At 42.9% G+C, this 12,275-nt stretch overlaps 1 protein-coding gene across 12 annotated transcripts in view; it reads left to right on the top strand.

The window, feature by feature from the left end:
* Positions 1–12,275, top strand: part of SYNRG (synergin gamma) — a 92,429-nt gene that overhangs the window by 67,644 nt on the left and 12,510 nt on the right. For all 12 annotated transcript variants that reach the window (XM_032615736.1, XM_032615733.1, XM_032615743.1 and 9 more), the window contains 4 exons: positions 1,228–1,391; positions 2,188–2,241; positions 2,741–2,837; positions 7,001–7,149. In XM_032615736.1, coding sequence (XP_032471627.1) covers positions 1,228–1,391; positions 2,188–2,241; positions 2,741–2,837; positions 7,001–7,149 — 464 coding nt within the window. The remainder of the gene's footprint in view (positions 1–1,227; positions 1,392–2,187; positions 2,242–2,740; positions 2,838–7,000; positions 7,150–12,275) is intronic.

Below are 12,275 nucleotides of genomic sequence, written 5' to 3'. Positions count from 1 at the left end.
GAGTCTATGACAGATAGCTATAAAAGAAGGTTTTCCTGAGACTGAACTGAAATTAAACCAGTATCCCTCAGATAACTGCTTTTGGGGCTAAAAATAAGCATAGCACCGAGTCTGTTGTTCATTTGCTTGTTTGGGGTAGAGGTGTGCCGTGTTAAAAGACAGAGAAATGGTTTGATCCCCTTGTGGGCAAGTTAGTTCTGCTCTTGTTCGCTGGCTATGGACTATATCTTTTCATCCAGAGGCTGCAACGTGGTAGCTGTGGATCTGGATCCAGCCTGACAGACCTGTTTTGATTGACCCACATGGAAGGTTTTCTAATATGTGAAGCAGCTGCAGATACATAGAAATCATGACACTTCACAATCTGGATTTCTAGCTTTTCTTTCTTCTTTTTTTTTTGTAAGCTTATTTTTTTTAAAATTATTTTTGGCTGTGCTAGGTCTTCATTGTGGCTCTCAAGTTGCCGTGCACAGGCCCTAGAGTGTGCGGGCTTAGTTGCGGCATGTGGGATCTTAGTTCCCTGACCAGGGATCGAACCCGAGCCCCCTGCATTGGGAGCATGGAGTCTTAAGCACTGGACCACCAGGGAGGTCCCTCTAGCTTTTCTTGAAAAGTTGTAGCATCTGGCGGTACTAGGCCTACATTCCCACCTCTTGACAGGCAGCTGGAGCTGAGTAGCAACATCCCCCTCTGACAGCTGAGGTGTGCCCCCCCACCCCCAGTGTCACAGTCCCCACCGCTTCCATCTCCAGCTGACCTTCTTCAGTCATTTACTTTGCTTGCCTGTCCTCTGAAGGCATTTAAGTTTGCCTCTTTTGCTTTAATCGCATCCTGACAGAAGGGCTCGTTGATTTCCATTAGATTGGGAGAGATGGAGGAAGTCGGTACAAATCCCTAACTGATGACTGGAGAAGCAACACACCTCTCTTATGCACTGATACTTAGAAGGGCCCTTTAGCCCTCCAGACTCCAGTGATTCCGCACTTAGAATTATGGAAGAATTATGATAGATCGGAGAAGCGTAATGGAGAAAATTAAAGGCAAGGAACTCAAGCAAGAGAGAACAAATGAAAGCGTTCAACATGTAGCTTGCCAGACAGGCTGAATGAGGGGTGTGAACGTCTCCTGACACAAACATCTAAGAAAAGAGGGTCGTGTTAGCAAGGAAGAGCCTCTGGTTGCACTAAGCTGAGTAATCAGAACCTTTGTGCCATCCACCTCCCCCAGGATCGCACAAGAGGAGTCTGAGCCTTGGTGATAAAGAAATAAGCCGTTCTTCTCCTTCTCCGGCCCTGGAGCAGCCTTTCAGAGACCGCTCCAACACACTGAGCGAGAAGCCCGCCCTGCCCGTCATCCGCGACAAGTACAAAGACCTGACAGGAGAGGTGGAGGTGAGCGGGCTCCTCGTCCACAGGGGGCTGAGCCCCTGAGGGCCCTGAGAAAAAGCGCTTGCAGCTTTCACCTGGGGAATCAGGGGCAGAGCGTCACAAAGCACCAGACGTAAAGTACGTAATTACAGTGAGAGAATGGTGACGTTAGCCCCAGGTGAAAGTACCTCCCAGATGTGGCATCACTGAAAGTAGTCAGTGACCCTAAAACTGGAACTATTCCTGGGACCTCACAGGCAGGCAGGTGTTTCACGGAGTTCTTTTTGAGCACGTAGACTTTATCATCTTAGTGAATGGTAAAGCATCAAAATAGAGGAGAAAGGGCAGATGTCCTGGGTCCTCTCACTGCTCCTGTTCACAGCGCCGTAGTCCCATGCTGCCTTCCTCCTCCAGCCAACACTCTTAGCGCTCCTCGTCCCTCCCTGGCACACACGCGCACACGCACACTCGGGAAGCCGTGGCGCCGGAAGCCGTGGTTTGATACTGGCCCTTGTACTAGACACCTACCTATATGGTGAGTGCCTTTAAAGAAGCTTCCGCTGTTAGTGGAACAAATGAGGCAACATTTACAAAGGGAATCAACGAAGAAACATTTCCCTCAGATTTACAAGTCGTGTGCTTGGAAGTTACATTTATCAGGAATTAAAAATTGTCACTAGTGGGTTCAAAAAGATAAGTTGTGCTTGGACTAGAGTGATTTTCATGCACAGGAAAGTCTTCAGTACTCTGAATTGACAGAAGTAACAAATAGGATTCCAGGCTTGCTGGTTTGACCCAGTTCTTTTTATAAAATTCACAGGAGAATGAGAGATATGCATATGAATGGCAGCGGTGCCTAGGGAGTGCCCTAGAGGTGAGTCTGTCACTTTCGTGATGTTCACATGTACGGAAATGCCCCTTGCGTACATATCTTGCCTTCTGGGTTCATTTGGATAGCCTCGCAGAGCTCTGCCTCGATGGCCTTGCGCAAAGAGAAGCTGTGTGGAAAGTCACACGTCTTAAGCAAGGCTTCTTTCCCATCTATGATAGTAGACACAGCTCACTCAACTACCGTGCCCTCTTCGGTCACTGTGTTTAAGACATAACAAAACGATATCATTATCTCTGCCCAAGTTAAAATAATATTTAAGCTAAAGAACCTCTATTTTTCCTCTTCCAAAAAAAATGAAGGATTGGTTCTTCAGTGTCAAAGTTAAATTCTCAGATTTGTTTCAGCGTAGTCCTCTATATACATCAATCAGTCATGTGTTTCCACACCTCCTGGCTTTCTGTTGGGTTTTCTACTGATAGTAAATTGATTTGTAATGACTTTTCCTGATTACATAAGGTGACGTGATTTCATATCTTTGTAGGTCATTAAGAAGGCCAATGATACCTTAAATGGAATCAGTAGTAGTTCTGTGTGCACAGAAGTGATTCAGTCAGCTCAAGGCATGGAATACTTATTAGGTATGTGCTTTTATATTTTGCTTATCCAAAATCATGACACTTTGCAGTCTTTTCAGTTGTCCCTATGTTACATAGCTTAATTTAGATCCCTCAAGCCACATATGACTTCACTAAGTAGCGTCTGCATTTGTAGAGAAGACACTTAAGTCCCAGACAGGAACAACTATTTGACTTCGGGTCTCTCTGGCCAGGTTTCCCAGTCCTTGTTATACACAGTGTGAAATTACTGGTTTATCAAAGAGTCTGAACTAGATGAGGCATTAAAATTAAATCATTGGTTTAAAAAAGAAAATTAAATCACTGGGTCTCCAGTCAATTCTTACCATGCTGTGTTGAATCACAGATTCCTTAACTTCCTGGCCACCTTCAGCTATCAGACTTGCCAGTCCAACATGAAACCTCAATCCCTGTCCATTTCAGTGGTCCTCTCCTCCCCAAGCTCAGGCTTGTCCCGTGGCCAGAGCCACATGCAGATCTTTACTCAAATGTCACCTTCTAAGTGAGGTCTTCCTGGCCTGTCTTACTCAAAGCCATGTCGTGTCTCCCCACCCTGGCACTTCCCGTCTCTTTCCCTGCTTGATTTTCTCCCTAGCCCTGTCACCTTTAATATCTTAAATGCTTTACTTACTGTTCTTATTATCTGTCTCCCTCCACTAGAACGAACCTCCAAGAAGGAAAGGATTTGGGTCCGTTTTGCTCACTGCTGGGTCTTCAGCACCTAGACTAGGGCCGGGCACATAATGGTCACTCGCAAATACTTGCTGCATGAGTGGCTGCGAAGGGATGTGAGCTCTCCTTCCTCCTGCCGCCTTGCTCTGGTTCCGCTGTCCTGCCCAGACGGGCACAATTCTGCTGCGTAAACAGTTGTTCACCGGGTAATGGGGTGCCTGTCCTTCCTTCTACTAGTTTTCTAGTGTGGAAGACCATCTGAGAAGCCCCCTCACTTGGCTTAGAGTGGACTGTGATTCCTGCCCTTCCCCTGGGGGAGGAAGGACAAGCTGTGGTGCTGTACAGAGGCTGAGCATGTACCACTGAAGACCCCCTGGGATTCTTCCAGTCCTCTCTTATAGCGGCTGGTGGAGGGGTTGGGGGGTACGTCTGGCAGCTGTCCTTAGAATGTGGAGACCTTGGCACCCTCATCCTTGCTGAAAGAATTCAGCCATAAATCAGCGACCACAGGCAAAGAACCATTCTGTGTCCTGTTAAGTGTGTAAAAGATACATGAAGCCACAGACTTTGTAGATCTTTGGGCATTCAGAGGAGTGAGATACTCCTTAATTACAGGCAGACCTCGGAGATATCACGGGTTTGGTTCCGGACCACCGCAATAAAGCATATATCTCAAAAAAGCATATATCTCAATAAAGCAAGTCACATGAGTTTCTTGGTTTCCCAGTGCATAGGAAAATGATATTTACACTATTACTGTAGTCTGTTAAGTGTGCGATAGCATCATGTCTAAAAAACAATGTACATGCCTTAACTTAAAAAGGCTTTATTGCTGAAAATGCTAACCATCACCTGAGCCTTCCGTGAGTCATAATCTTTCTGCTGGTGGGGAGGCTCTTGCCTCCATGTTGATGGCTGCTCACTGATCAGGGTGGTCGCTGAAGGCTGGGGGGTGCCGTAAGATGACGGTGAGGTTTGCTGCACCGATAGACTCTTCCTTTCATGAACCATTTCCATATACTATAAACCGCTGTTTGAAAGCATTTTGCCCACCAGAGAACTTCTTTAGTATTGGAGTCAGTCTTCTCAAAACCTGCTGCTACTTTATCAACTAAGTTTATGTGATATCCTCAATTCTTTGTTGTCATTTTAACAGTCTTCACCGGGAGTAGAGTCCACCCCAAGAAACCACTTTTCTTTGCTCATCCATAAGAAGCAATACCTCATTGTTAAGTTTTATCATGAGATTGTAGCAGTTCAGTCACATCTTCAGGCTCCACTTCTAATTCTAATTCCCTTGCTCTTCCCACCACATCTGCAGTTACTTCCTCCACTGAAGTCTTGAACCCCTCAAAGTCACCCCTGAGGGTTGGAATCAACTTCTTCCAAATTCCTGTTAATGTTGATATTGTGACCTCTTCCCGTGAATCACACATGTTCTTAATGGCATCTAGAACGGTGAATCCTTTCCAAAAGGTTTTCAATTGACTTTGCCCAGATCCATCAGAGGAGTTACCATCTGTGGCAGCTACAGCCTCACAAAATGTATTTCCTAAAGACTGAGACTTGAAAGTTGAAATTATTCCTTGATCCATGGGCTGCAGAATGGATGTTTTGTGTTTCGCAGGCATGAAAACATTAATCTTGTTGTGTATCTTTATCAGAGTTCTTGGGTGAACAGGTGCAATGTCACTGAGCACTCATATTTTGAAAGGAATCTTTTTTTCTGAGCATTAGGCCTCAACAGTGGGCTTAAAATATTCAGTAAACCGTGTTGTAAACAGATGTGTGTCATCCAGGCTTTATTGTACCATTTATAGAGAGAGCACAGGCAAAGTAGATGTAGCATAATTCTTAACGGCCCTAGGATTTCTGCAATAGTAAATGAGCATTGGCTTCAACTTAAAGTCACCAGCTACATTAGCTCCTAACAAGAGAGTCTGCCTGTCCTTGGAGGCTTTGAAGCCAGGCATCGACATCTCTTCACTAGCTGCGAAAGTCCTAGATGGCATCTTCCAACAGAAAGTGGTTTCATCTACACTGAAAGTCTGTCGTTTAACGTAGCCACCTTTGTTAATTATCTGAGCTAGAGCTTCCGGATGACTTGCCGCAGCTTCTCCATCAGCACTTGCTGCTTCACCTTGCACTTTAGGTTATGCAGATGGCTTCTTTCCTTAACCTTCATGAACCAGCCTCTGATGGCTTCATACTTTTTTCTTCTGCAGCTTCCTCACCTCTCTCAGCCTCCACAGAATTGAAGAGAGTTACGGCCGTGCTCTGGATTAGGCTTTGGTTTAAAGGAATGTTGTGGCTGCTTTGATCTTCTATCCAGACCACTAAAACTTTCTCCATATCAGCAATAAGGCTGTTTTGCTTTCTTATCATTCTTATTTTCACTAGAGTAGCCCTTTTGATTTCTTTCAAGAACTTTTCCTTTGCATTCGAAAGTTGGCTAACTGTCTGGCACAAGAGGCCTAGCTCTTGGCCCATCTTGCCTTTCGACATGCCTTCCTCACTAAGCTTAATCATTTATATTTTCTGATTTGAAGTGAGAGACGTGAGACTCTTCAATGAACACTTAGAGGCCATTGTAGGGTTATTAATTGGCCTAATTTCAGTATTGTTGTGTCTCAGGGAATAGGGAGGCCTGTGGAGGAGATGGACAGGAACAGCAGGTCAGTGAGGCAGTCAGAACACATGCTTCATGGTTTGTGGTGCCCTAAAACAACTACAATAGTAACATCAGAGATCACTGATCACAGATCACCATAGCAAATATGATAATAATGGAAACGTTAGAAATATTGTGAGATTACCAAAATGTGACAGAGATGCAAAGTGAGCAAATGCTGTCAGGAAAATGGTGCTTATAGACTTGCTTGATGCACAGTTGCCCCAAACCTTCAATTTGTAAAAAACGTGTATCTGGAAAGCACAACAAAGTGAAGTGCAATAAAGCGAGGTGTGCCTGTGTAGTGATACTGATATTCCGATTCTTTTAAACTGTTAATATTCCTATTTTCAGTGAGTTTAATGGTATTTCCCAAATTCAAACAAATGGACTCATAAAGAAGCCAGAAAAAAATAGCTAATACTTAGTTAATGCCTACTGTTCTCAGCCTTTTACAGTATTAACCCATTTAATCCCTTAATTCAACCATCCTTTGAGGAGGTACTACTATTATCCCAGTTTTACAGATGAGGAAACTGAAGCACAGAGAGGTTATGCAACCTGCCTGAGGTTACACAGCTAGTTAAGTGGCAGAGTTGGGACTTGAATCCAAGCAGTGTAGCTCTAGAGTCTGTGCTCTTACCAATGAGTTTATACTGCAGCATTAAGAGTTGGTTGGTCCCAAAGAATAGTAAGTTCATGTCTGTCCAGATACAGTCCCAGTTTCCACCTAGAGTATCAGCCAGCAGTGAGGCTGTTGTGTCTTGCTCAACTCTTTCTGTACGCTTCCAGCACCTAACTCTGTCCTCTCTCACCCTGTCAGGTGTTGTTGAGGTGTACAGGGTAACCAAACGTGTGGAGCTGGGAATAAAAGCCACTGCAGTGTGCAGTGAGAAACTCCAGCAGTTGCTGAAGGACATCGATAAAGTATGGAATAACCTAATTGGCTTCATGTCACTCGCCACACTCACGGTAAGCCCACTAGACAATTTAGCAGTTGCTTTCCTTCTAGAAATCTAAGCTGTGAAGCTGAGTGTATGTTCCTATGATGGCACTTATTGGAGGATGAAGGTGCCTGCTGTATCAAGCTATGTTAAAGGAAGGAGATAACAGTTGTTCCATTAGTTGAATAGTACCATGTTGGCTTCTGGATAGCTCCCAGGACCGTTGTACCTAAATAAAATGAGAGTGTAGGAAAATGTTCTCTATCTACATCCTTCTTAAGTCACATATGTATATGCATGTTTTGCAAAGCACTCGTTTGAGTTTCTCCCTTTGCATTTCTAGTTATTTCTGTCCCCATTTGTGTCCTCTTAAAAAACCGTACTATGAAAACACTAATTCAGAAATATACATGCACCCCAATGTTCATAGCAACACTATTTACAATAGTGAAGACATGGAAGCAACCTAAATGCCCATCAACAGAGGAACGGATAAAGAAGATGGACTACTACTCAGCAATAAAACAGAATGAAATTTTGCCCTTTGCAACAACATGGATGGACTTGGAGGATATTATACTTAGTGAACTAAGAGAAAGGCAAACACTGTGTGATATCATTTATATGTGGAATCCAAAAAATAATACAACAAACTAGTGAATATAACAGAAAAGAAGCAGACTCGGGACTTCCCTGGTGGTGCTGTGGTTAAGACCCCACACTCCCAATGCAGGAGGCCTGGGATTTGATCCCTGGTCAGAGAACTAGATCCCACACACTTGCTGCAACTAAGGAGCCCGCCTGCTGCAACTAAGACCCGGCACAACCAAATAAATAAGTATTTTTAAAAAAAGAAGAAGAAGAAGCAGACTCACAGATACAGAGAACAAACTAAACTAGTGGTTACCAGTGGGGAGAGGGAAGTGGGGAGGGGCGAAGTAGGGGTAGGGGAGTAAAAGGTACAGATTACTATGTATAAAATAAATAAGCTACAAGGATATATTGTACAACATGGGTAATATAACCAATATTTTATAATAGCTATAAATGGAGTGTAACCTTTTGAAATTGTGAATCACTGTTACATACCTGAAACTAATATATTCTACATCAACTATACCTCAAAAACAATTTTTTTTTAAACCTAAGTGAAACAAACAAAAGACTGGATGATACATCTTGTTGCTGTCCTGTGGTTCATTTAGCCGGTTTACTTTCTTAGGGTCTTGGATTGTTTTCATTGTTTTCCTGTTATGAATAGTTTTACTCTGAATACCATTAAACAAATGACTGTTTCCCTTTTTGGGGATATAGTTTCTCCAAGTGGACTGAAGAGGTCAGAGTGCATGGCTGCACATTGTACGCGCATGCCTGCATATAGCTGTCGTTGCATGTGTTATATGGATTTACAGGGAGCTTAGGGGCTAGTTGACAGTGCTGTCAGCAATACATAAGTATACATTTCTTTACATTGTGTTCTAGCTTTGCCAATTTCTTACGTTAACAAGTGTGTAAACGATTTCATAAAAGTGTTTTTTAATTTCTTTCATTTCCTGAGGGGCTAGCCAGTGTCTCAAATGATAATTTACCATTTTTATTTCCTTTGTGTATAAACCGATCATCTATCTCTTTTGACCATTTGACCATATAGTCAATGAAATATTGTACTGACCATACATATTTCATACTTGTAATAGACTTATTCACACACGTGTGTGTGCGTATAAGATTACATCAGTTATTTTTTTCCTCTTCTATTTCTTCCCCTTTTTATTTTTAAAAAATTTTTTATTATTATTTATTTTTGGCCATTTTGGATCTTCGTTGCTGTGCGTGGGCTTTCTCTAGCTGCGGCGAGCAGGAGCTACTCTTTGTTGCGGTGCGTGGGCTTCTCATTGCGGTGGCTTCCCTTGTTGCTGAGCACGGGCTCTATGCGCGCGGGCTTCAGTAGTTGTGGCTGGCGGGCTCTAGAGCGCAGGCTCAGTAGTTGTGGTGCACAGGCTTAGTTGCTTCGCTGCATGTGGGATCTTCCTGGACCCGGGATCGAACCCATGCCCCCTGCATTGGCAGGCGGATTCTTAACCACTGCGCCACCAGGGAAGTCCTCGTCCCCTTTTTAAAATATTTCATGGGGCAAAACTATTTTATTTTTATATATTCATACTTATTCAGTTTGTCTGTGATAATATCCTTTATTTCGCAGTTTATCTTCCTTCCACAGCTGGAATAAATATGCTGTTCCATTTTCTTTCTTCTTTTCCTTACATTTTACCATGTGCTCCATCTGAAAGAGCAGCCAGTTCTCATTGCGCTGCACTGATGGTCAGGAGGACTCCCGGCTCTCCCAGTAACCTGTCTTCAACGGCAAGCACATCCTCTCTCCATTGTTATGTTGCTTCTGGCTTGTACTATTAAGTTCTTAAAGCATTTGAATCATTTCCCAAATCTCTTATTTTGTTTTCTTTGGCCATTTTTCAATTTATAACCTAATTATTTTTTAAAAATACTGTGTGGTGGGCTTCCCTGGTGGCGCAGTGGTTGAGAGTCTGCCTACCAATGCAGGGGACACGGGTTCAAGCCCTGGTCTGGGAAGATCCCACGTGCCACGGAGCAGCTGGGCCCGTGAGCTACAAATACTGAGCTCTGCGCGTCTGGAGCCTGTGCTCCGCAGCAAGAGAGGCCGCGACAGTGAGAGGCCCGCGCACCGCGATGAAGAGTGGCCCCCGCTTGCCACAACTAGAGAAAGCCCTTGCACAGAAACGAAGACCCAACACAGCCAAAAATAAATAAATGAATAAATAAATTTATAAAAAAAAAAAAAAAAAAAAAATACTGTGTGGCCAATACAAGAAATGAAGTTATAAGTATTTGAAAAGAAGAGATAAAATTATGTTCATTGGGTGATAAATACTTATATAAAACTGAATTCAAGAGGTTAAATTTAACAAGTTTGGCAAAAATTCATAGCATTCTTTTTTTTTTAAAGACTTTTTTTTAATGCGGATCATTTTTAAAGTCTTTATTGAGTTTGTTACAATATTGCTTCTGTTTTATGTTTTGGGTTTTTTGGCCGCGAGACATGTGGGATCTTAGTTCCCCAGCCAGGGATCAAACCTGCGCCCTCTGCATTGGTAGCACGGAGTCTTAACCACTGGACTGCCAGCGAAGCCCCCTACTGGTTCATTTTTTTATCCACTATCAATTCGTTCTGCACACCACTCTCAGATGCCTTTTTCTAAAATGCTAATCTGTGTCATTTACACCCCATTTAAAATCCTGCAGTGACTCTCCGTGGTCTTCAGAGTCAAGTTTAAACTCCTTAGCTCAGTGAGTAAGGTCTTTTCCATCACTTGGGCTGCCCTGGCCTCTCTCTCTCTGTTAGACTGCTGTCCCCTCTGGACTTTGCATCATTTGTCCCAGAATTCATTCCAAGAGGCCTTCAGTCTGCATTAGATGCCCTTCCTGTGTGTGTCCATAGCACATTCTGTCAGGGCACTTACCACGCTTCTTGATAATTGTGTTTGCTTGTTTCTTGCCCACTAGCTTCTCAGCTCCTTAAAAGCAGGACTGTGTCCTTTATTTATTTTTTTAATTGAAGTATAGTTGATTTACAATATTATGTTAGTTTCAGGTATATAGCGTAATGATCTGGTTTTTTTTGTTTCTTTGCAGATTATATTCCACTATAGGTTATTACAAGATATTGAATATAGTTCCCTGTGCTGTACAGTAAATCCTTGTTGCTTATCTGTTTTATGTGTAGTAGTTTGTATCTGTTAGTCTCATACTCCTAATTTGTCCCTCCGCCTTCCCCCTTCCTTTTGGTGGCCATAAGTTAGTTTTCTATGTCTGTGAGTCTATTTTTTATATACATTCATTTGTATTTTTTAGATTCCACATGTTAAGTGATATCCTATAGTGTATGTCCTTTTTTCCCTTGTGTTCTAACACAGTGTTTGGTGGGACTTTGTACCTTTTGTTTTATACTTTTTTGAACTTTCCAGTTTTTTTCAAGCAAGATAAGCATTTTTGTACCTCATTATTTTAATAACTGGTTTAAATTTTTTAAATAAATGGATAAGGAAAATAAAATGAAACTAGGGAAATAAGTTAAAGTCAGGTATGAAGTGTACAGTAATATGTGCTTTTTTTTTTTTTTTTTTGGCCTTGAGGCATGCAGGATCTTAGCTCCCGATCAGGGATTGAACCCACCCTTGGCAGTGAAAGCCTAGGGTCCTAACCACGGGACCACCAGGGAATTCCCCAAAAATGTGTGCTTTAAAAGTGCTGGCATTTGCTAGCGGTGAGCTGTACAGTTGACCCTTTCTAGGCACTGATGTAAAGAAGACGTGATCAGTTCCATGATTCACTGTGTTTACAACATAAAAATAAACCCTCTACTCAGGAAGCATAATTATTCCGGTACTCAGAAAGAAACTTCTTTTGTGGGTTCTCATAAAGAAGAAACTAACGTAATCTACATTATCTTCAAAAATATCCTTTCAGTAAAGAAAGCAGCAGGTTTCGTTGAGTAGTTTCTTAGGAAATCTCTCCGTAGAGATTGAATGGCATAGCTCCAAGTACAGATTAGTGGAAATCCTTCCAAGCGGGAAAAAAATAGATGAAATGGTAAACGAGAAAAAACGTATGGCAGCGCATACTGACAGTGACCGCAAGTCTTTGCTCTGTAAAGAAAACATATAAATTACTGAGAACTGTACCAGCTTCCAGTAAAATCGGAACCAAAACATGAAGTGATTCATAGAGGAGGCACAGCTAAGCAGTAAACATTAATTCAAATTAAGATAAGATCTCAGTTTTTACCTCCTAATAAACCCAGTACGGGGTTTGGTTTATTTATTTGAATGCTGATCGTGTTGATGTGGTAAAATTGGACTACTTCTTAGGGAATTTATTAGGAATTCATTGATTAGGAAATTTTTTTTTTTTTTTTTTTTTGCGGTACGCGGGCCTCCCACCGCTGCGGCCTCTCCCGTTGCGGAGCACAGGCTCCAGACGCGCAGGCTCAGCGGCCTTGGCTCACGGGCCCAGCCGCTCCGCGGCACGCGGGACCTTCCCGGACCGGGGCACGAACCCGTGTCCCCTGCATCGGCAGGCAGACTCCCAACCACTGCGCCACCAGGGAAGCCCTGA

This window comes from Phocoena sinus, chromosome 20, assembly GCF_008692025.1.
Source record: "Phocoena sinus isolate mPhoSin1 chromosome 20, mPhoSin1.pri, whole genome shotgun sequence".
Classification (NCBI taxonomy): domain Eukaryota; kingdom Metazoa; phylum Chordata; class Mammalia; order Artiodactyla; family Phocoenidae; genus Phocoena; species Phocoena sinus.
This window is presented reverse-complemented; position numbering and strand designations above follow the sequence as displayed.